This window comes from Syngnathus leptorhynchus, chromosome 16, assembly GCF_054491065.1.
Source record: "Syngnathus leptorhynchus isolate UIUO chromosome 16, UIUO_Slep, whole genome shotgun sequence".
Taxonomy (NCBI): Eukaryota; Metazoa; Chordata; class Actinopteri; order Syngnathiformes; family Syngnathidae; genus Syngnathus; species Syngnathus leptorhynchus.
In genome coordinates this window covers 4465000-4489819 of record NC_141210.1, presented here as the reverse complement: position 1 = coordinate 4489819, position 24820 = coordinate 4465000, and the positions used below count along the sequence as shown (strand labels likewise).

General features: G+C 44.9%; 1 protein-coding gene and 1 long non-coding RNA gene across 2 annotated transcripts in view; one reads left to right on the top strand and one right to left on the bottom strand.

The window, feature by feature from the left end:
- LOC147044254 (uncharacterized) overlaps positions 1 to 24820 on the top strand; it is a 29604-nt gene that overhangs the window by 609 nt on the left and 4175 nt on the right. Inside the window, exons 3-20 of the long non-coding RNA XR_015068559.1 lie at positions 1588 to 1699; positions 1770 to 1902; positions 3276 to 3371; positions 3452 to 3552; positions 6881 to 7078; positions 8608 to 8743; positions 11131 to 11315; positions 11464 to 11578; positions 11861 to 12041; positions 12422 to 12499; positions 12583 to 12681; positions 13621 to 13702; positions 16638 to 16672; positions 17325 to 17372; positions 17455 to 17656; positions 22966 to 22983; positions 23069 to 23203; positions 23351 to 23466. This is a non-coding gene — a long non-coding RNA (uncharacterized LOC147044254). The remainder of the gene's footprint in view (positions 1 to 1587; positions 1700 to 1769; positions 1903 to 3275; positions 3372 to 3451; positions 3553 to 6880; positions 7079 to 8607; positions 8744 to 11130; positions 11316 to 11463; positions 11579 to 11860; positions 12042 to 12421; positions 12500 to 12582; positions 12682 to 13620; positions 13703 to 16637; positions 16673 to 17324; positions 17373 to 17454; positions 17657 to 22965; positions 22984 to 23068; positions 23204 to 23350; positions 23467 to 24820) is intronic.
- On the bottom strand, positions 334 to 24820 carry kcnt2b (potassium sodium-activated channel subfamily T member 2b). The gene is made up of 30 exons (XM_085934878.1): positions 24622 to 24820; positions 15383 to 15462; positions 15081 to 15183; positions 14927 to 14989; positions 13615 to 13663; positions 13193 to 13252; positions 12581 to 12655; positions 12282 to 12365; positions 11891 to 11985; positions 11119 to 11299; positions 9601 to 9765; positions 8616 to 8752; positions 8257 to 8320; positions 8022 to 8130; positions 6941 to 7049; positions 6548 to 6604; positions 5825 to 5977; positions 5504 to 5757; positions 5053 to 5377; positions 4877 to 4982; positions 4628 to 4800; positions 4173 to 4244; positions 3904 to 4038; positions 3723 to 3834; positions 3445 to 3546; positions 3274 to 3357; positions 3080 to 3208; positions 2650 to 2995; positions 2325 to 2409; positions 334 to 1881 (listed from the first exon to the last, which is right to left on the bottom strand). The coding sequence occupies exons 1-30, from the start codon at positions 24708 to 24710 to the stop codon at positions 1764 to 1766; spliced, it is 3714 nt and encodes a 1237-aa protein (XP_085791004.1). The 5' UTR covers positions 24711 to 24820; the 3' UTR covers positions 334 to 1763.

The following is a 24820-nucleotide window of genomic DNA, read 5'->3' as shown; positions in this document are numbered from 1 at the left end:
GCCTTTCTTCGTGAGCGTACGACATCACCATTGGCTAGAAAGTAAGTCACAGTGGCTGCCCATTAATGGCCGACGACATTGGTTAACCATCATTTTACTCATTTGCTCACTGTAGTTTACGTCTGGCCATTAATATTTTACTTCCAGTTTTTCCGCACCAGACCTTTACTGTAGTCTAAGTTTAAATTACATTTTAAATTAATACTTAAAAATGTACCTCCGCCCCAAACACCCCCCCCCCCCCATCCTCTTTGCAGAACGTTAAGAAAAAAAAAAGAGAATTGCATTTCATTTGTCAAAGTTGTAAAGTCCTCTGTCAATTCTTTCTATTTTGGCTATATTTGATTATCAACTGACTAAAAATATCCAAGACAACCTGACAGAAATGGAATCCACAGAAGCAAACTAAAGAAAGACAAGTTGACCAACTTTACTATGTACATGTTCGTTTTAGAATGGCACCAAAGCTACAGCAACCACATAGCTGCACCATTCATTGAGTGGGGAAATGGCACATTCAGAGGTTCGGACGTGTAAAGAGCCAGCAGACCCTTTGTGAACATATTGTATCGAAACAGTGCAAAACCAAATGTGAGCAATTGCGGGTCTCACCTTTGTGATTTCACAATGGGAGGGGATACAAAAAGAGAATGAAAACTCAATGTGCGTACACTGCTAATAAAACCCAACACCACTTAATGTGACAAAAACACACACAAAAAAAAAGGGTGCTTACGTATTATCGGGAGGACCTTTGATTTTTACTTTTTCTTTTTTTTCACATGGAAAAATCAGGCTTTCATCACCTCAACGTCAACCACAAGTACAACTTTGTGGATCCGAACACCGGGGCTCATACGCAGACAGTGGAACGCCTATGGGGATCGGCAAAGTGGCGAAACAAGAAGCACTGTGGCACTGCACGTCACCATTTGGAGTCGTATTTGGCCGAATTCATGTGGCGGAAGCATGTTGCCTGTACTGATGTCTTTGAGTCACTTTTGGAAGCAATTGCGACGTTCTGGCCTCCGGAATTACAAATGTAATGTTATCGTTTCAATAAATAATTTACTTTAATTTTTGAGTCGTTTTTTTAAAGGTCCTCCCGATAATACGTAAGCACCAAAAAAAGTCCCTTCACTTCTAGTTGGCAGCTGATTCTGGGTTAAATCGGCGTTTTTTACTCTCCTACACGCACACATGCTTGCAAATATCGACCTTTTCACCATGGTGTCAAACAGAACGAGATTTTCTCATTATTTTCTATTCCGGTCAGTAGTAGTCACTTTCTGCTACCCAGAACCCTTGTGAATTTTTTTTACAAACATTATGAAAAGGTCTACACTACATGGACGTAAGTATTGGGGCACACATTCGATCCCCATAACTGTTCATTCATTTGTTCATTTTCTATGAGCCCATGTATGCGTGATTAATCCATCCACGGATATGTTGTCCCAATACTTTTGTCCATGTTGTGGCATATGCCGCAGTACAAAAACATGCACATACGTAGAAATAAATACATAGTTTTTCCTTTCACATTAAATGCACTTCTGTGTCCCGAACTCTTTGAAAATTTGGAAGGTGCAAGACTGAAACGTCCGCGGCGTTCTAAGACGAGCTGCACGAACATCCGCCGTGGCTAAGCTAGAGATTTGACGCCCATCTGGCTGCATCGCTCTCGCTTCTCTCAAGAGTGAGTTCTTCAATGTTTCACTTTTTTTTGTTTTTTTGTTTTGTTATTTTTGTTCATTCATGTCTCACAGGTGGGTGCTGTCCTGGGGATCGAACTTATGGCTCTCTGCCAGTCCGGCGCTGCACTTCCTGCCGCTCCCTTGATTGGGTACCAGTGAGAGGGGGTCTGGTCTGATGAGGTACCTATGGATGGGAAACAGACAGGTAAGGATCTTGCCCAGATAATACTACATGCAATTCAGTCATTTTGAACTGAATATCCGTAGGGATGGAATAAGTGTAATTAACACTGAAAACAGTAGAGGCCACTGTTGCGCTTGAAAACTTAAAAAGTTATTTCAAACCAAAAAAAAAAAAAAACCCGGGCTTTATTTTTAGCATCCGAAACGCTGTCTCTTTATCATACCTGCCCACCCATCAAGTGTAAAATTGAATAGCTAAGTAAATCCTTTGTTTTATATTTTTTCACTTCTGGCACTGATTGCATAATGACCAGCCCAGGATATGATAAGCTTGACTTTGTGAAGGTCCCGAAGCCCTTTCTCGCATTTGGCCATTGGACTACACTAGCTATTGGGGGACTTCCCCACCTAATGGAGGATCACCACTGTCATTAGTGTACTCACACAACATCGTGCAGCTCCAGTCTGGTGTCTGGAGAGGGGTTGATAAAGATGTACGACAGTCTGTTGCCTTGGTCCGTCATGCCATCTAAAATAGGAACAAAGAAGCAAGTGAAGTGGGGAATGAAGTGGACACCGGTAGTGGGGAAAGCCCTTTGTATATGTGAAGCCCTTTGAGACTTGTTTGTGATTTAGGGCTAGATAAATAAACTTGACTTGAGTTGAGCTGACTTGACTTAACTTGAAATCCACTCGCACACACTAAATAAAAGCAAAGTAACAAATGGAGTATTTGCAAGCAGCGCTACTTAAAGTGCTGTGGACTTACTGAAGCCAGTGGGAGAAAGACCCAAATGCTTCATCCTGGTCCTCACGAGGGCATTGAGTTCCTGCCTCTCCGATCGTCGGAAGAGTGTCAATCTCTGCTGGCTGATCCTTTCGGCTGCGCTGCCAGCGCCGCCCTTGGCCCCGCCTGAGTTCCGGCCCCCCTTCCTGCTCAGGCGCCGCGCCCACTGCATGCTCTTCCTGCGTAGAAGCGGGTGGTCCGAGGAGTGGGATGAGGTCGAGAAGGGCTCTGAGGAGGTAGAGTTGCGATGAGCGCCACTTCGGGACAGCAGGGGCTCCCTGGGTTCTCTGGTGTCTTCGTAGTCTTCCACCGTGATGGATACCTGCGACTGATATTTAATGACACACTCAATTCAAGGATGGTCCGTGCTTTTTGCGTGATATGACGGATTGCGTCAGAATTTGCAGCCGACCTCTGAAACCGGAAGCTTGTGAGCTTCTGTTCTGTATATGCCAATAGGAATGTCCCCTGTGGAGGAGCACAGCTTCTGGTAGAGCCTGCCGTACGTCCGTATCCACAAGTCATCCTCTGTGATTTTCATCTACGAGACAAAACATTGCGGTCTTTGTCTGATCCATTTGTGACCGGCCGGCGTGGCTCTCTTACAGCGCAGAGGAACCCTGAACCGGGCATGGAGTCGAGGCCCAGCAGCAACCTGGTGATGGAGATCATGTAATCCTTGACGAAGGACTGTCCAAAGTGAGGTAACGTTAAAAAGTTGGATTGAAGTCCTTTTGCCACAATGAGTTAGTGAGACATTGAATATGTTCTTTTTACCTGGTAGAGGAGTGTGTCTAGCATGCTAACGCTGAAGACTTTGCCTGCCGCAAAGGGCAGGCGGAACATAAATACCAGGTTGGATCCTCTCTCCCTTTCCTTCTGCAGGTAACGTGCGCCCACACACACAAACGCAAGCAAACACTTTTTCTGCTTAATCTTGACAAGACGAAATAAACACCGTGGCAATTTTCTTGATTTGCATCTGCATCACAACGATGCACATTCGGCGCGTATGTGCAGAAATATTATAATCCTTACATGTCGGTCACATTTACCTTTTCCAACTTGGACAGTGCTTGAGAGTAGTGGTCTTTGACTTTGAACTGCATGAAGCGCATGTTGGCCGGGTGCGTGAGCTCAGTGATAATACTCAGCGCTGGGAACAGTCTGTATGGATAAAGACAGAGATGGTAACGGTCGGAAATTTTGAGCTGGTACCGGGTGGACAAAACAGACCTGAAGAGGGTTTGGACGTTGACGATGGTCTTTGCGTCAGCCATGTAGTCTTCCTCGGCGATCATGGAGCTCTCCTTGTCAACCACCACCATGGTGTCTGCAAACGTCACTCCACACCGCAATAGGCTGTCTAAACTTTTGGGAGAGTAAATAATAATAGAGGTGAGATGGAAAATCTGCTATGCAAAGTGTGGCACCATTTGTCGAAATAATTTGAACTAAACTGATCCTAAATTCTAAAATCTGATGAGACCTTTGATGTGCCTTACTTGTCCATTGAGCCCACTGTGTAGAAAACCATTGGGAACCAACAGATCGCCTCCAGGAAGTCAGCCTCGGGTCTAGACCAATCAAAACAAAAACGTGTCAGTGTTCCTTCAGCGATGCAAACACTCCCGCTTGCCAATTTAAATGAATTTGGCACAGTGCTACTTTGGAGCGGTTCATGGTTTTATAGCCTTTTAGCCCAGCTATTTTTGTACGCTACTAGCCACAAATGCAGCATTGTGACCTGAAAGCCTTTCACAAATCATGTTTACTGTGGCCAAAAATAGTTCGCTTGTTCTTCTCCCCTACCGGAGAAGACCACGTTTTACCACCTTGCGCAACTACGATTTATAGTATGGCCGTTATGCTCATAGCCGCCTTTCTGAGGAGCATTACAAATCCTCTTCACTTAAAATCCAGCCACACCATGAAGCCTAAACCAAGAAGACCATCTCACATGCTCTCCAGAAGCAGTACGATGGGATTCAGCTCCTTTCTGGGTCGGTAGTAGGCCCGAAGAGGTACGATGAAATTGTAAAGGCCGTTCCCCGCGCTCTCTGCTGACACGATGATCAATTTGTTTTTGAAGCCGTAGGAGCGGGCATCTTCGAATGGGATATGGTGACAAGCCTGTTGGAGAAGGAAGGGAGAACGAACATGCTGTCAGTCAATGTCGAAAGGACGGCCATCTATTTTGAGTGCTTACCTTGTCCATGCGAAGGCAGCAAAAAGGCATCTTTTCTTGGAGAAGGTGGCAAAGAGCAGGAGAACTACCGATGTACGGCGAGTTGAGCGGGTAGCCCTTCACCCACCTGGCCCGTACAGACACAGTCAACCTTGAACAACCGTAATCGGCCCAAACTGCCCATTTCAAATACTCACTCGCAGTATCGACCCCACCAGTGGGCGCTCTCGTCTTTGTCGTTGTCGTCCTTGTTCTCCTCCCCTCCCTCGTCCTCCGACTGGTCACCCAGCAGGTCAAAAGCAGGGCTGCTCACGCCGTCCACCAACTCCAAGACGGGTGCAATGCTGTGCCGCCTCTCTTCAGCGGAGTCACTCAGGGCGGGTAAGGCCAACGTGTTGGCCCCGCTCATTTCAGTCCTGGAGCTGCTTTGGCTTCCTCTCCCGCTGCCGGGACCCGCGCTGCCCGGGTCTGGACCTTCCGGGCTACTGTCGCTGGAATCCTGAAGGTCGATGGCTACCGTGCCTGAAAAAGACAGAAAGACACAGTAATGAATCAAGGTGTGGTGAAGCGAATAATTCCTCTGCGTGTCAACAGAACCCATCGATAGAAGGCAATTGAGTAAATGTAAACCAAGCCTGGCTCACTGACCCATGCTGGCGATAATGCTGTGGACCGGCAGGCGGGTGAGTCCGTGGTAAATGCTCTGGTGAACCCCCCTGGCATTGCTCCCCACGCTGCCCCACGACGGCTCCCTCTGGCCACGGACAAATGCAGAGTTCTCCTCTTTGGAGATGTTGATGTAGAAGCAAATGTCAGAGGCTCCCATGATATGACAGGGCCCGGGGTTCAGCAGGATGTTGCTGGTGTCCAGCCTGCGTACTCCGATCAGACACACTCCGTACCTGTTGCCACGGAGACAGTTCAGCTCTCAACTTCATCCATTCAGAGGGGACTTTGACAGTCACTTACTTCTTGTGAGCATGAAAGGAGGCAAAGGTGAAACTCTTGCCCTGGTATTCCCCGAAGAATTTACTCTCTTCCAACCGAATGTGATGCACCTCATTGGCCGAGCAGCGGCGGTAGGTTCGATGCCACTGGTCGGCAGCGCAGGCCCCCCCTTCCCTGCGAAACAAAGAAGAGGATCGATTGGCCGTGCCGTCTGAGATTGACCTTTTTAAGAGTTAAACGCAAAGCTTCCAGCGCGGCGACTGGTCGGAAGGATTTTCCACTCAAGCCTGGAGAATTAACGTCTCTGTCAGAACACTATGATCAATACTTCAATCTGTACACAGGAAAAGATCGGCAGCCTGTCGGAACAACAGAGCCCACGTACGTGTAGAACAGGCTAAGTGGACAGCCGTGTTCTCAGGGGGTTTGGATGTTAAGGCCACTGAGGTGATAACAGGAAGCAAGGCTGTGGGGGCAGTGTGAATGTGGGTGGCCTGTGACAAAAAAAAAAAAAAGCCTTCTCAACCAAGTCTTTAAGCGACTGCAGTTGGCGGAAAATTGATGAACTCAATTCATTACAGTCTGGATGTGCAGCGATGCCAAAAATCCTCAAATGTATGCGGACACAAAATGAAGGATGGCCGTTTTATGTAATCTGAGGAGAAAATTAGCGGCGTGGCAAATATTTATTTTATTTGAAAGAATTCTTTCAGAGAGGTAAATGTAATGGAGGAGCAATCTTACCTGTTCAGTGCTTGAAAGGCTCCTCCACGTTGCTTAAAGGCCTCCTGGGGTGCCGTTCTTAAAAAAAAAAAAAAAAAAAAAAAAAAACACCAAGAAAAATTTAATCTAAAATGAGTGAATGGAGCCCATCATTTCAACACAGGTGCACTTGCGCAATCTCCTGAGATTCAGCACAATAATTGCATTATTGGACTTTGCAGTTCAGCGTAGCCTACCGAGAGCTGTTTCTAATATTTTGATACTTGGCAACTTACTCACAATAGGAAAAAAGCATTGACAGTTTCAATAAAATGTCAGCATTCTTTTTGATCGAGTGTCCTCGTATTTCACCAGGTGTTATTTTACCAGAATGGCTGCCTGTTGGAAAAAAAGAATCAGAAGAAGAGAACTCACTGTCCTCTGGAGGAGTGGATCAACAGAGTAATGAGTGTCGAAGTACCGGGGCACACGCAGTTTAAAGCCAGCATGGCGTACTTGAACTCTTCCTCACACACCACATGATCTGCGGACAAAGAGGACAGCGGGAACACGGTCAGTGCATTTGTGTGTGATTGAGAATGTCACATGACACGCCACAGCCTATCACGATGCGCCTTTCAAATATCCGAACTGAAGTCATTAAATTGTATTGAAATCCATTAAAGGGTTACTCAGGTATTTCCTCTCTGAACTGTAAATGTCAGGTTCGAGGTTGACATTCTCAAACAGATCGGGTGGTGTCAGTAACCTTGATTTGACCTCACCTCGAGAGGGAGAAGGTCTCAAGTCAAAGGGGATTTTATTTAATCCCTTCGATTAGCAGCAAGACCCCCTACATCCTTGAAAGGTTCATTCAGAGTTTTTATTTGACCTTAAACAGCCATTGGTCCACTTATCACCCAAGTGTGTTCAATCATCTTGGGTGGGTGGAAAAAAAAAAAATCAGGCTTATTCATTTTGACTTCCTGTTTGTCAAACCAATCAGTAATAATTATTCTCACTCTAAAGCTTGAGTAGAAGGTAGAAATATGTGTGGCATTTCCACAGCAATTACCAAACGTTCCATTGTGTGCTGATCAACAGAAACGACATTACAAAAGACAAAATGTTCCCAATTCCAACTTTTTTTTTTTGTTTCTATGTTTGTAATGAGCCAATCAGCACACAGCACGTACTCGCTGCTGCTACTGCGGTGTGATTCTTAATTGTGTTGACTGGCCAGGGCCGGGCATCATAAGGCTGCGACGTGTCATGAATCTGTAAACAAGCACTGGATGGATCAACCATTGAGTCCAACAAACGTTTTCTTAAATCCCTCTGATGCAGGATTTGGGATTTTCTTTCTTTTTCATTCAAATTCTATTGTAAGGAAACATAATTGGTAACAAAATGGACTCTGCATATAACAGCCATAAAAACAAACTTGAATTAGCTGTGAGAGGTCAGTGTGTGGATCTCAGATTGGCTACTATCCCACTTCATCTTTTGTACCCACCTGCAAACTTGACATGGAACTTGTTCTCTGGCTTGAGGATCTGCACGTACAGCGGACAGTTGGGAGCAAAGTCTTTCACCGCCCAGGCCCGCAGGATGGTTTGATGATCCTGGTCAAATTTGAGACGCAGTGAAATTGAGATTGTGACAACATTTTGGCTAATACCGAGACCTTTCGATGGGCATTTTGAAAAAGCGTAAACAGGGGTTAGGAGAGCCAAGTGTAACTAACGTACAGCAGCGATACGGTCCACTTCGAAGCGGTTACTGAGGATGAAGCAGGCCTCGGCGTCATCCATCCTGCGGGAGGTTAGTGAGAGCGAGGAGGAGAGAATCGAGGGGAAGACACCAAGCGAAGCTTTTGTTAGTTTAATCTGGGACTTGACAAAAGCAGAAAACAAACAGCAGATCTTTGAAGAAGAACAGGAAACAAAAAAGACACCCTGAGGTAAATGAAGCAGGTGCGTTGTTAACAATCAGAATCTTTCATCGAACCGCCTGCCGCACTTATCATTTCATGCGGCAATGGAGAATGTTAAAAAGTGACAAAATGAACATTTTCCATTTTTTTTCCTGTGTTGTTGCAGTGACTCACTTGGCCCTCATCAGGTCTTGGTCTTTGAGAGCAGACCCCTGAAGGTAGATGACTCTCTGGGCCCACAGTGGAACATGAAGTACTCTTCGAACCTGGACATCCATTTCTGCCGGGCACAGGATCACGACGTAGTAATCCTGAACACACACACACACACACACACACACACACACACACACACACACACACACACACACACACACACACACACACACACACACACACACACACACACACACACACACACACACACACACACACACACACACACACACACACACACACACACACACACACACACACACACACACACACACACACACACACACACACACACACACACACACACACACACACACACACACACACACACACACACACACACACACACACACACACACACACACACACACACACACACACACACACACACACACACACACACACACACACACACACACACACACACACACACACACACACACACACACACACACACACACACACACACACACACACACACACACACACACACACACACACACACACACACACACACACACACACACACACACACACACACACACACACACACACACACACACACACACACACACACACACACACACACACACACACACACACACACACACACACACACACACACACACACACACACACACACACACACACACACACACACACACACACACACACATTTTGATCTTTGTCAGCACCCCAGAAAATCTCAACCTAATTGAACAAACTGTCCGTCTATTTCCTGGAATATTTGTCCTCGCTAATATTTTGTTATATTTAGTTCCGGCTAATTCGCCTGACCAAAAGCCATGACAACCATCTTTGATGTCAACAAGTTAACAGGAGCACCCGTTTTCCACCAACTGCTTTATTTAGCCTTCGTGCTAACCTCAGCCGGGAGAGAATTACGAATAAATTGCGCCGCGTGAAGCTATTGGCTGTCCACCTGCAGTCGAGGGTGAGCAAAGAACTCGTTGAGGAAATCCATGAGAAGGTCTATCTTGAGGCAGCTGACACATAGCACCACGTGCTTCTCCGTCTGCGCTCGATAGCGGCTGTAGTTTCCGCCGGATTTCTGCCGCTCCATCCACAGGAAGGCCAGCTGCTCAAACTATAATCGGGATGACATCAAACACATTGGGCAGATGGACATCAGGTTAGAGTAGAACATGGAAAAACAGGCCGTTTGCTCTCTGGCGCGTGTCTGACTGATTCGAGAATACATTTTGAGATATATTCCGATGGCAATATCAGTCGCAATTTCACATTCATTTATTCAACGTTAATAGTTTAATGTCCTTTTTCTACGAAATAGGGCAACAGGCTTCCATGACACATCCTCATTAAAAATATTTTGTGCCTAACTCAAGTCATCCATCAACATTTTCTTTAAAGACAGCTTTGAGTCACAAGACGATCATGCCGGTTCCCCTGTCGTGTATCGTCAACACAGTTGTACATGTTGCACACGTGTCAACAGATCCATGCATGCCACAATTTGCTTTGGAGGCTGTTTTACTGTCGCTAGCGGTGCAGATAAACGGCATTGATTTTGCGCCGAGACATTGTCGGCGCCGTGCGAAAAGCTACGTGAATCCTTGGCAACAGACCGCTTCATCCGATGACACTTTTGTCATTTGTTTACAGGAGAGAAAAAAAAAAAATCAAAAAAGACGTGAGAGTCGCGTCAATATAACTTTCGGTATTTGCCGTAGCACAACAATGCCTGGTGAAGGTTTGAGAAAGAGAGTGCGTGTTTGAGTTGTGAAGGACAATGGAGCCAGTTAAAAAAAAAAAGCAGCTAAAACCTGATTATGTGGTTTGAGGCTTCCCTGTGTAGGTCATGGCAGGACACACTACACGCATACACACGGGCTGGGGGGCCCAAATCTAAATGTCATGTGGTATTTATGGAAGAGCGGAGGGAGGCTGAAAAAAAATGGACATGACAAGGCGGCCATGTTTGTGATGCACACATTGTCAGTTTTACTTCAATTATCTTGTTCATACTTCTTATATTTTAGGGGGATATTAGCTGCTGATGCTAACGTAGCTCGCCCACTTCGCCTCCATTTTTGATCTGCTAGGAGATGCATCATGATTGCGAGTTGTTTGGATCGGCTGGAACTCAGATATTCGTCAAGGTGTTCCAAAGAAAAGTGCGTGTTCCGTGCAGGTGTCTGCATCGGAATTGAGGAAGTGAGTGAGTGAGTTGTCGGAATAAAAATAGCATTGCAAATCAACGTAGGATGGATGAAGTGAGTCACCGCCGCACGTCTGCGTGAGCTCGTCTCGATGTAACCTTCGTCGAAGCGGGTTTACTAGGCTAAGTGTGCAATTCAGTCTTTCAATTGATGGTGTCATTTTAAAATGGCTATTATGCAATTTCAAGTCGACCACCTGGAATAACATCACATAACATTACATTACATTACAATAACATTGCTTTTTCTTTCTCTCTCACCTGTATGGGAAGCACAATGAGCGCCACAAAGATCATGATGACCACTAGCAGCTGCGAGGGCCAGATCTGCGGGGTGACGTCCCCGAAGCCCACCGTAGAGAAGGTGACGACGCAGAAGTAGAGCGAATCGAATAAGGTCAGGTTGTTGCCGGCCCGCTCCAGATGCTGAATGCCGCAGATGCTGTTTTGATGAACAGGTAAGTTATGTTGTTTAGTTTTAGTGTCAATACAAACTGAGTATTCATTTCTTTGACACTACCTTTAAATGAGGTCAAATGAGAATTTAATATGGCATTTTTGGGCTTTTGCAGGTGGAGCTAATGAAGTGTTTGAATTTTCTAACAGTGCGTTTGCTTGGTAGGCGGTTGGATGCACTCCAGAGCTACTGTGCGAAACTGTGCATATTTTTAAAGTCTTAAGTGTGTGAGACCAGATCACTGTTGGCAAGATTGAGATTAAGGTAAGTGTCCGCTTTGAGATTCATCATCGGCGCTTTAGTTGATCTTTCAAGATGCGCTCAGCCTTTGTTCATCAATCACCGGTTGAGATGTCATGTCACTTATCTCATTCTCGCAGTCACCAATTATCTCTGCTTTGTTTTATTCCCCATTTTCGTTCTCCCTCCATGTCTGTTGCTGCATGTTTCAGCACACCGTGTTTTTTTTACTCTCTTTCCTTTCACCCCACCTGTCACCCCTCCATCTCTGCTGTGAAATCACTTCCTGTCCATTTCATTTTGCAGTTGGCACTTCAGTCCGTGCGGGTTACCCACCATGTGAACATGAGACACACCAGCGTGCTGATGAGTATCACCACCTGGTTGAACATGGCCGAGTGTGTCCGCTGGATGGCCCTGTGGAGATCGTTCTACGGAGAGAGTGAGATGCAAGATGAGGCGTGCAAAAAGGAAACGTGGCCTCTAGGTGCTCCGCTCAGGTCTTAAACAGATTGGACGTGTGCTCGGTGGAGCGTGTGAGAAAGAATGTTTCCTTAAATAGTGCCTTTAACCCAATTCATCGCCAGGTCATCCACTTAGCACAAATCAACGTCCTCTTTTTCCCATAAGGAAAAAAAAATGCAATTACCAGCAGCAAGGGACTAATGGTTAGCATATCTTTCTCACAGTTCTGGAGTTTGATGATGACTGAATGTGCTCGACTCACTATCATGTTCTCCAAAGCATGTTTTGCTAGCCAGCAATTTAAGAAAACAGGAATGAAGAGATTTCTGAAGGAGGGCAGAATCACCTGTGTGGGGAAAACAAAGAGAGACTGAGAGTACATCACTTGTTATTCTCCAACAGAATGCATACGCAATCATCTCTCGCGGGGAAGCGAAAGCCGAATGTGTAAGCCATAAGTGCCGTATACTGTAGCAGCAGGTAATAAATGTGTTTTCCAGAAGGGGGGGGGGCTGTTTGAGAGTGCTTTCGGTGCTCACTGGTGCATGTTTTTCCACTCACAGTGATCATGAAGGGGACGGCGCTGATCATCTCCAGAATGAAGGGGACACGTAGTACTTGCTCCCAGACGTTGCCCTGGAAACGCAAAGCACACACAAGAGGTCAGGGAACTCCATTGTCATGGCGACCCCCGTGGGCGGGATTACCACGTAACAGGCCCGTTTAGCGAAAGGGGACATGAAATAAAAAGACTGGTTATACAAGTCGCACGAGTGCCATTTAAGGAGAAAAACATTTATTCGGTCTGATCTGTCTGCGGTTAACCTTTTTTTTTTTTTTTTTTAAATGTGACCCCCGTCTCCAAAGAGCGTAGGTGCACGTCCTCACATCATGTGTCCACAGGACCCGGTTGGCTTTAAAGCGCACATGGGGCCCTTCATGGGCTTATAGTGCCAAGTACATGAAAGGCACAGACACATCTGGATGGATGGACGCCCTGCGGTAGCAACACGGGGGCTCACCCTAAAGTTCGTCTCATGCATCAATATGAAGGCGGGGTACACACGTGTTGGTTTCTAACTTTGTATTGAGCAGCTTTAACATTTTTGGTGACAATACGTCCGCATCTGATGACACAATTATTTCCTAAAAAGTCTTCCCTCAGCAACTCACCTTGTAGCTAAGATACACCAGCAACATAGTTTCTGAAAAGCTGATAAAAGCCACAAGCACCTGGAACGGGAGAGAGAGAGAGAGGAAAGACTGGCATTAAAGAGAAAGCGAGAGATCAGACGGGGAGTCGAGACTGTCTGAGAAGAGGGAGAGAAATTAGGCATGGCGGAGATGTAAGAGGCGCGCGTGGGTGGCATCAGTGGGCTTTCTGATGATTGAGCTACAGAGAGAAAGAAGCCTATGTGAGCAAGCAAGGAGGAACGTGCCATCATTGTGTCCACTTTTATGTCCATTAGCGTGCCATTATTCGTATCTCATTAGATGTATGCAAGCAAAATGAGAAAAAAAAAAGCTCACATGCAAAATGTATATGGGTCCATGTGGGGGCATGTTTACAACATACATGATCTATTCTATCTGACCTGCAGGGCCCACAGGGGTAGAGGTCTTTCCACGCAGATGATCAGCTTCCTGCACAGTGGAAGGACATGACAGGAGAAGAAGCAAAAGGTACAACCGATACAGACGCAGCAATTTTGCAGGAAATTAGTCCCAAAAAATTGGAATTCATTGTCAAATCCAAACGACATGAAATACTGCGCTTGAGGTGCCGTCACATTATCGACAATAATATGCTAATGACTAAAATTTGTCGTAATGGATATAACAGGCAGCAATTAGCAGCCGTGCTCCAAATGTTGCATTACTGTCCTTGTTAAAGTGGTAAATTCTACGCAGGTCATTTATGCTGCTGTCCAAGCTGTTTCTTACTTAATGAAAGTGCCTGCGCCTGCGCGTGCGTGTCTATTATGCTCATAATTGGGCTATTTTCCAACAACAGGAGTGTCGCTGTGCCCGCACAAAACCTGTCAGTGACTCACCCAAGAAAAGAAAATTACAAACATTTTTGTGACGTTTCTACCAATTAGACTGCATCATTTTTTTTTTACATAGTAACCTATTAAATTCTATGCAAATAAACTTGATACTGATAATGGGTGCAATGATAGCTAATTTAAATAACTTTTTTTCACTAAGTTTCACCTTTCAAATGAGAGCATGGTCATGAGCGGTTGCTAAAATGGACAAGAAACTTGTAGCGGCACCATCAACAGCCCATGTTCTCATATTGTAGGCGAAAAGTGATATTCACACAGTCAACTAGAAATTTACAGCCTTATTGTGAGAAAAAGGTCCCCCCCCCCTTTTCCAAAGACACCCTGGGGCCTATCATGGCTGCTCGCCTGCTTGATTCGACTCCTCCGAGTCAGCCGCCTGAAGCAGTAGGCGACAGCAGCCCTTCCCCGAGCTCGCCCTGTCAGCCTCCTTACACATTTGGAGTCGGAGCTTAGCCAGCGTCACCGACCACCAATTAGATCAATCGGTCCCCGGGCTGGAACCACGGCATGGTTTTCCAAGGGGCCCGTGATCCACCACTTCCTGTTTTGCCCCCCCCCCCCCCCTCCCCTCCTGCTGCTCTATATTACGTGCTTTATCTCCACTAGATCGCTGTTGATTAGGCTGCACGGGCACTAGATACATATCATACTGACAACTAATCCATACGGCCGAATTGTGATAAATGAACGTGGATCTGGAATGTTCAATATCAGCTTGTGAATCGCATCAGTTAAGCGAAGTCGTATTGATCGCCTTATACAACGCTCCTGACCGTTAAAGGCCCAGGCCAAGGGAGGTCATCACTCCTGATTTAAAGACGCGCTGCATGCTTACCAGTCAAATTCGCTCCATTGGCGAGAGGATGTGTTTTGTTTGGTATAGTTGGCGCCACTCATGCTGCGGGGATGGGGGACAAAAAAAAAAAAGTTAGTTCCTGTTTAGAATCTACTTGATTGTGCTCAATGACGCTGGGTTGTGTTCTTCTCACCAGTCGGGCCTCCACTCTTGCGGATTGTCCAGCAACACTCTGACGATGTAGAGGAGGCAGCTCAGCACTTTGAGCGCAAAGTTAAACATTCGCACTCGCAAACCTGCGATAGAAAGATTGCGGGGATTCTTTAGATTTGATTGAGATCATGATGGCAAGAAAACTTAATTCAGACCATGTGAAAAACAATAAATATTTTTAGATTTGTTCTTCAGACTGCTTGAAGTCAGTCGTGCAAAACCAGACGGTAAATTCAGGCAAGTGTTCAAAAGCCGTAATGGTGAGGGGTGTTGGCAACTCACTGGATCTTTGGTTTTTGATGAAGAACAGCTTGAGGCGCTCCTTGAACGTGTTCTCATTCACGTAGAACTCCACCTGCACCCTGAAGCACAGAAGGGAGACAAAAAAAAAAAAACCTCAAGAAACTGCAAGCCCCACTGCAAGCGACAAAATCATATTGCAGATGAAAAGGGGTGATAATTATTTCAGCAAATCAAGTATTTGAAGAAGCACTTTTAATGGCTTTTAGGAGGAAATGGCGCTCCACTAAAGCCCGGTCATCCTCTGTCTCTCTCGTTAGCCGCGCTGATTGAATATAGAGCAACAAATGACTTCCCTCTGATATGACTGCTCGACATGGGAGTCTATAATTGCTGCTTTTTTTTTTTTTCCCGCCCCTTTTCTATGCCGGCACCCTTCTGGCAAGAGCGACACGTGCGCATAAATACCCGCCTGCACGCGCGTGGGTTATTAGGATTATTACAGCACTCATGCAGAGACGTGATGGAAAACAACAAAGAGGCCCTGCCGGATTGTCCAGCATGGGAGCAGTCGGCCTGGAGGTGACCGTATTTCCTGTTTGACCACTCAGTCTCCTTTCATCCGCCCTTTGGGAGTGGAATGACTCAGGTGGGGGGTGGGGTGGGGGCTGGACTCCAGACCGGGCCTCAACTGTCGCAACGTCATTGGCCAGCGCGGGGGTTCCAATGTGACCCTTACACACACACACACGCACATACACACACTTGTAGGGCGAAGGAGGTGCAAGCTTCCCTCTAGTTGCCACGGTAACGCAAGGACGGCTCGCCTCCCGCTTCCCTCGCAGATGTGAACAAACATACTTGTGAAGGGCGCTCAGCCATGGGATGCAAACCTGTTGACGCTTCGCCCCAACATTAGATAGGGGGATATTTGCTTACCGACTATGTTGTATTTAGAAGGATTCGTGCAGTAGCGAGTCTGAACTAATCGATGCGCGGAGCAATCAGTATCGACGTCACGACAAAGTGATCCGTTATCAGCAGTTTCTACTTGGTTTTTTAAAAAGGTGTCCAATAGAAATGGAAGTACCTGAGAAACTAAAATATCAGAAAAATAGTAATAGTAAAAAATATTGCAAACTACCAGCAAATGCATACTGTAAATGACTAATACAAGTATGTTTCATGAAAGCATTCAAAATTTTTAAGGCGTACCTAAAGAAATGTCTGCCGAGTGCATTGCATTTTCCTAAAAGGAATTTTGTAACCTAATCAAAGATCATCACTTTTGTTTCAGCGCCGCCAGTCCCTTCCCAAAGACCACCAACTGAGGTAAACATGCAAATCCATCCATATATCCTTTGAGTCACACGACGCAACCTCTGTTCTGTGCATGGGGGCCCGCCATTCACCAAAAATCCCTAAAGCTTATTCAAATGATGCCAGCGGAGCGCTTGTAAATGTCCCATGGGAAGAGGATCATGTGTCTTTCTGTAAGCTGCAGTCTTTTTCCCCCGAATGAACATGAGCTGTACGAAAGCCCGATAAGGCTTGGAGGGATTCAGGTGGAAAAACATGACATTACAATGGCCTTGTGTCCGCCCTGTAAATGTTAACGGAAAAAAATAAATAAAAAGTCCACTGCACACTGAAGGAAGTCTTCAAAAAAAAAGTCATGTTTGTCTCACAAGTTTTGCATCATTGCTCTTTCTTGGTAGCGAGTCCAAAATATGCCAGTGTGGCCGCTGTCAATGTTAGTCTCAGACTGGCCTTTTCCAACCATGCGCTCCATCCAAGTTTATCAAATGGATTCCATCTCAGCATGTGACCGAGACTGTCTCCGCAAAGTAAAAACAGCAGCCGGGAAACAACAACAGTGGCTCGACATGGCATTTGGGGATAGGAAAATTTACTCACGGTGGGTCTCCAAAGCAATTTCTGATTTGAGTCCCGGATCAATTTGTTTTGTCTTTCTACTTTCAAGTGAGCCATATCTGAGATGATGCTGACTGACAACGAGCTTGTGGATAAGGTGACACATTTACTTGTGTATGTGCGTGCGTACGTGAAAGAGTTGTCAACTGTGCCCGTGAAACTATGTCGTGAATACACAGACACACCGTGGGAAACTGCGGCTGCGACGAGGAGGACACTTTGAAACTTTCAGGCTCTCCCTGCTGCTTCCAAACCACGCTGGCACGCCAATCATGACACAGCACCTGCCTTCTAATCGCATGACGGGAAGACGAAAGAGATTTGGCAGTCCGTGGTTAATGTCAACCTCAAGCTGGGAACGGCGGCCGTACGTGTGACAAGGTCAGTACTCGCATCCTGATTAATTTGTTCACGGAATAGAATTTATATCGAGTGGCTTAGGTTCCATAGCTTCACACAGTAGGTAAAAATCCAACATATTGGCAACTGTGGCTTTCCTTTTCCACATGCGAAGGCTTCACACTTAAGTATATATAATTTAGTTAGGATACTAAAAAAAAAAAAAATCAAATTAATAAAATCACAATAAAGCAGGGATCCCAACAAAAAATATAACCAATCAATACCGTCAGATTTTTTTGTGTGATCGACTAAACAAAAATGGATGAAAACCTCCTTGTTTAACGTTCAAGGTGATAGGCTGTAAACCCCTGACCGTATTTCAAAACACAGAAATCAATTAAATGGATCAATAAATTTGGATGCGAGATGGTTTTTTGTTTTTTTTATTGGCAAGCGCGAACAGCGACCGATGCTTTATTTCCAAGATCGAAGAAGGACAAGCAGAAAGACCGATGACAAGCTCACCTCTAAAAGGAAACGGCACTAAAGGAAACACATGACTGCTAATTCACTCTTGCTGACGCCGTTTTCATTTGTTACAAGAAATATGCGCATTCATTTGAAGCGCGTCACGGAAAACTGCTGACAGCCATAAAGTAGCGGGAAGTTTATTACGGTGCGTCCTGTACTCTGTCATCTCTAGAGAGGAGAACACTGTTAAAAAAAATAAGACAATAATATCATGGAGGCTCAAATTGAGGACAAGAGGCATGCTTCAATAATTTCTCAAGAATCAAGATACACTCTTGTTCTGACGTTGTTGAAATGATTGACACAACACCTTGCCGCTGACCCACATACGGCAGGATGTGGGATAACAAAGAAAAATTAGGCCTCAATACAAAGAAACATTTTCACACTTGAGTGGGGCTTGACGTCGGGTCCCCGTGAAGAGGGAGCAAAATCTTATTAATTCCGCACGTCGCTAGCAGGAGATTGATTTGAACACTTCAGTGAAACAAGCAAAGACTTTCATAATCGCTTAATCATGCCTGAAATCCTAAAACGCTCCACAGGTGACCTCCATAGTTGCATCCAGGATTTAAAAGAAATAAAATCTGCATGATTTGGATAGTATTAGACTGATAAATTATTTTATTACTTGCTATTACTAATATCCAAACAGGGAAAGCCCAAGAGTACAATATAAACAAAAGTATCCACTCATGTTATTCAAAGGACATATTTTAAACATTTTACTGCTCTTAGAAAAGATTTACAAAGTCCCTAGCTAGCATCCAAAACAGCCCCTTTGTGTGGTCCCCAAAGATGAACCAAAACAAAGCAAAGCCGCATTTTATTAGGCTAATTACCTGCAGAGGCAACTTTCTGAAAACTTTCAAACTGTCAGTTCATTTCAAACAGCGCATAAAACATTATTTATTTTACTGCAGCATTTGTATTGATTTAATAATCTTTTTTTACTCGCTTCATCTTTAACATTTTATCCTCCTGTTTTAACTCCGCATTGTCTTTAAAATGTTCCTTTTTTTCCTAATAACTTTTACTGTTAACCTTTTATTGACTTAATGTATTCTTTGGCCTTTTTAAAGCACTTTGATATGAGTTGCGCATTACAAATAAATTTGCTGGTCTAGACTGTGACTCCTACACGCTAAGTTGCTCAAAAGTTGCTAACCACTCTTCCAACATTTCAAACACCTGCAATCTCCTAAATGCATCAAGAGAACAAAATTCCCCTTCAGCAGATTGTCCGGGTAATAAATAAATCCCAAAAGACATTTCTTGTTTGTCATGCAGGTTAATTCACAGCGCACCTGCTGTCCTAACACAATGCTACGAGATAACAAGTCAGGCAAGACAAAAGTGTGAATGTGAATGTGAGTGTGAATGGTATTTTGGCTCTGCAACTAATCCAGGGTGGATCCCGTCTCTCGCCCTTTAAATCTGCCTCGTGGAACAAAAAAATATACTTTATTTCCATGTACTTCCATACATCATCCGCGCTCGGGCCTTTTGCTCCCTGACGTCAGCCTTGCCTCACCCCCCTGGCTGAATAGAGCCTTCTCAATCCACCGCTCGTTAGAAACACTTTGTCTCAGAAGAAAAGAATAATCGCACAATGAATGAAACAATATATCACTCACTATGAATAACTCCATTAAAACCCAAGTGCCAATCTGTCCCCCCTCGTCTCCTCACGTTACATTTTCCGTAGATGAGAGCAGAAAATTGCCATCATATCAACTCTGCGTGAAGCGTCCGTCTGTCTGATCTTAATTCAGTGCGTAAAAAAAAAAAGAATGAAACGTGAGAGGAATGGCCGCTGTGGTCGCTGCAGTAGGAGATGCTAACACGGTTTGGGAAGGAGGCAGGCGTAATCGGCGGCCACGCGTGTTAGTGATCCGCCTCGCGCGCCGGGGGAGGCCCTCCGGCACCATCCGACACCAGCCGGGACTGGAATTACAGCGGTCCACCGTTAACGCCGGTTGTACCTGCGCCTGCAGTGCTGTCTGCATCTACAAAAGTATTAAAAGCGGGAGGACTGTTTTCAAAATTCTGTATTTGTTGTATTGAGTCGTGACGCCGACGGCAAAAAGGGAACCAAAAGGCCTCTTTCGCAAAAACAGTTGCTTGCAGACTACTTCGTGCTTAATGGAGGGTGGCGGAAGACATTACGATTAAACCCTTGCAAGTGTTCAAATTGTATTGTGAGGGAAAAGGTTCCATTGTGACTCAAATTAGACACAAACGCCGGTGGACTTTTAATGGCTTTTGTAAACATGCTAACAGCATAAACATCTAATAAGTACATTTGTACACAAGCTGCTAAAAATCAATCAAACAATAAAAAAATTAAAAAATGCAGTGAATTTAAAATTTTAAGTCAAGAATCGAAATAACTAAGTTGCCAACTTTTAAGTTTTGCTGTTGATAAAATTCACTTTCCCGCATTTTACAACAGAGAAACAAAAGTTTACCGAAGCAATTGTCCCAATTATTTTTAACTGTAGAACAATTGATTCTAAAATTATTCAGCAGCTGTAGACCGATGTTTAGAAGGAGCTTTTCCTTGCAAACCTAGCCAGGAAACAGCCATGTTCCTCAAAAGATGTCTCATTAGGACTTTGGACTTCTGTGAAAGCGCATCGAACGCTTTCCACCTTTGCCGATATCAATTATACTTTATTTTTAATTAACCCAAAGGGACGCACGTCATGTTGGCATATTGGTCTTATTAGGCATTTCCGTTCCCCAGGCCGCAGCCGACCATCGACCATGTACGTGTCATTCCTGTTACTCGTTTTTTCCCCGGCCTACAATTTCACAACAACTAAACCCCTCAATTCTCCACATCTCATACGCTAAATACCCAGAAAGGCGCCCTTGTACCTTTAAACCCATAAATATTGACCATCAGTGAGGTGGTGGGGTGGAGTAGACCGAGATGAAGCGTGAGGAGATACCAAGGCGACGTTGTTTTGAGGACAAAAAGCATGTTGGTAATTCCAGAGAGCTCCAGCAGTGAAGCAATGCATCTGTAATGTTTTGTTTGGTGCGCCACTGTGCCGAGAACTTGTTTATATTTATGAGCGTGCAAAAAAAAAAAAATGTCTGGTTGAGAAAAGCCAAACCAGTAGTTTTAGTTAAGAATAAAACAATTTCCCTCTATTTCACCAACCCTTTTTGAATTGAATTGCTGGAACAAATAAAGGGCATCATCGAACAGGCGGCCTGTTTGTAGCAAACAAGTCCATAAACACGAATAACACGTCTACGAGTCACCGGTTTCATTTAAAAAATCTTGCCATGGTCCTGCAACAAAGTGTCGAGTCATCTGGCATCCTCTCAAAAAAGGACACCCACTGAGTCACTGCCAGATGATATAAAAATAGTACAACATTTGATTAGAGATGTGGCTTTAAAATAAACAAAAGAAACACCTGTCATTTTCAATGTGGACACACAACAAAAAATATTGATTTGCAAAAGTAATCGTTCAACTTGGCAGGAATCTCCCTTTCACTCAACAAGAAGGCGTCTCTTTTATCCTCCATACAAAATGACATTTTTTTTCCCCTCCCATACCAACTGGCCAATAAACACAGCCAGTATGCCACTGTGTTTGCAGCCCCCCCCCCCGACCCCCCCAACTGATCTTCCCAAAGTCAATGTTGTAAATCACGCAGGCAACAAAAAAAAAAACGATTCAGAGTAAAACTTCACAGCCTCAAATAAAATATTCACTATGTAGTAAAAGCAGCAAAGTAAATCAACTGAACAACTTTATTGACACTATCTCGAAAATGTAACCACTGTTTTGCGTTATGTATCAAATATTCGATCGATCCCCAACCCCACCAGATGGCGCTGTGTTGCGTTTGCTTGATTCTTTTCAGTTCAATCACGCACCGTCTTTTGTGTGGCAAAATTATGTCATCCGAGGGCCTCGGGTTGCATTTCAGCAGATTACAGGAACGCTTTTGAAAGACACTTCCATTCAAGACTCTTGAATCAGATCTCGAGGGATCAGGCGTGAGTCAAGAGGTTAAAGGGGTTTAAGAGCGACAATGTGTTCATGCGGCAGGGTTGCAAGTCGGTGGCCCCACGTGGTGCTTTGAGGCGCCGAGGACTTTGTTTGCTTGCTGGTTAAAGGGCTATTCCGCCATTAATGCAGCGTGGCAGCAAAACGCCGTGTGATGCGCCGGTAATTAAGACCTCTGTCATTATCAATCTCAACTCAGCCCCCGCTTTTTAATCCGGCCGCTTTATTTCAACTAATGATCCTCTCGCCACAGAGATCGCCATCTTACCCTCGCCGTTTTCCCGTTTGTCTGTGACAGCTTTTAGATAATCACAAACGTTCGCAATGAAGCGTGAATAAAAGGTGTACTCATCTCATTTGCATAGTACAAATAAACGCCAGCGGACTCAAACAATTTGGGAATAAATTGTTACAATTTATGTCAAATGAAAGTGGACTTTAAAACTAAACTTTAGGCCTTCTTAGTTTGTTTGCTTGTTAAATTATGCGGGTGACAAAGCCTTGTCAGGTAGGTTCTCTTTGCCCAGGAAATTTTAGTCACAAATGCCTTAAACACTTTGAAATTACGATGACAATTGGCAAAAAAAAATCATCATTGATTTTGGACCCACCAAAACGTCCACCATGTTTGCAGCTTCACTCAGGTTGCTGGAAAATAGTCCAATTTAGTTATGAACTTTACTTGCAATCCTCCCCATCCTCCCTCTTGCGATCATCAAGCAAACACAGGCTGTATACTTAAGAGTTTGTCCTTATTCACTTGATCTTTCTGTGTTTGCAGGGTATAGCAGCAACATCTGTGAGACCAACACACCCGCAGATACACACACTTCTCGGCCAAAGCAATTCCAAAGCATCCCTCCTTTTGTTTACATTCCCCGCAGAAATGTCTCAAGTGAGATTGTTGGACTGTAACTGCCGTGCTCCCCGTGCCAAAGCTTCGTGTAATCAGGTGGCTGGAGGCCATGCTGCACTCAGAAATTTGAGAGCACCACCAATTTGCAGACAAATTACTAGTGGTAAGTGAACAAGAGAAAAGCGCTCTCAGGCACAAAAAGTGACTGACTAGTGCTGACCTCAACTAAAATCATCTCCAAAAGCTTGTGTTTGGAACTGCGCCAGCATGATTTCCTCCAGGGTAAAAAAAAAAAATCTGAATTATTCAGTGGACCCAATGGGTGAGAAGGATAAATCAAGTGGATGTCTTCAATAGTTATACAGAGAAGATTGCAAGATTACCTTGAGGCCCGCGTAGCCACGTCTCCATTTTTTTCTCTCACAGGTATGTATAAAATGTTTAGTCACATAACTTCTTTTTGACTGACACAATACACATCCAAACTACGATGTTAGAGAAGCAGTCTAAAATAATCATTCAAATTGTGCAAGAACAAGAAACTCTGACATCACAGCTAGGTAAGTAGGTATAGCTAGCTAGCTAGGTAGTGAGGTCGGTGGGTCGATTAGATAGATTTTATAGATGTCCATTAAGCATTTGTACAAATCGGGCCGGCTTTCAAATTTACATCTCACCAATAAATTCCTTGTGGGGCACATGGTTGAGTTTGCTTTTCCAGAAAGGCTTATGCAAAACACGATGTGATAAACGTCTCGTTGACTCGCCGCGTTATCAGCGCGAGGTGACACTAGCAGATGGTAGTAGCTGATGTTTAAGTGTGGCTGAGCCTCAAGCTGGTGCTCAAGGTTCAAATGTGCCATTGTAGTTTCTCAATTATTTAGGAATCGTTTAGAAATATTTGCGTAGCGACGCCAGGGTCATTCATTCCAAGCCAATGTAGTTAAAAAACAGCCACTCGAGCTCGGACAAGCCCGCGAGTGATCTTCAGACTTGGTGTCAAATGCAGGTTGAGGTTTTCCCATTAGACGTCCTAATGAAATATCCATATTAAGCACCTCGTATCATACAGCACGTCAAATCTGTCGGCCTGCAATTGGAGTGTAAGCAAAGGTTAATTGCCAGTTACTGGGAGCAGCCACTTGAAATTGCCTGCCCAGGTGGCAGATGGTCCACTATGAATCTCTGCTATTATGACAGCGGGAGACGGAGAAAAAGGTGCACGCAACATCTTGGTCTTTTGTGCCAGAATCCACCCCTATAAGATTTGAGAAACATTTTCTTTTTTTAAATCACACATGCACTTGCAAAAAAAAAAAGAAGATAAAGTTAGTAAGAAGTGCTTTTATGTCGTTTTTGGCCTCTCATAGAACAGCTTGTGCATGTGCGCATACGCTAACAAGTGGACCTGTTGCAGCATCACTCTACAGACACAAGCTGCGAGCAAATTCCAGAAAACGCCAACTGCACGCAGATGACGCTCCCACTTTTGCACCCGTTTTTATTTGCGCAAAAAAAAAAAAAGTGCGCTGCGCCGTGCGTGCGTAAAAAGAAGCAACCCCGTCGGCCACACGACTTTACCTGTCGTCGGTCTGCCAGTCCCCGAGCAACAGGTCTCGGAACCGGTACCGCGGGGGCAGCGGGAGCACCTCCTTCTCCAGTTCGACCATCCTTCTATCTCGGAGCTGCACCGAGAGACGCGGCGCGCGCGCGGATCACCGCAAAACCTCCGTACGGAGGAGGGGGGAAACCACCACCCCAAAATCTCCGCTCCTCCTCG

Coding starts and splice junctions, on each gene's coding strand:
- kcnt2b (XM_085934878.1), bottom strand. CDS start 24,710: ATGGTCGAACTGGAGAAGGAGGTGCTCCCGCTGCCCCCGCGGTACCGG. Junction 8,321..8,615: donor CAAGACCTGATGAGGGCCAA/GTGAGTCACTGC, acceptor AACCTCCCGCAG/GATGGATGACGCCGAGGCCT. Junction 4,245..4,627: donor GTACTGCTTCTGGAGAGCAT/GTGAGATGGTCT, acceptor TGATTGGTCTAG/ACCCGAGGCTGACTTCCTGG.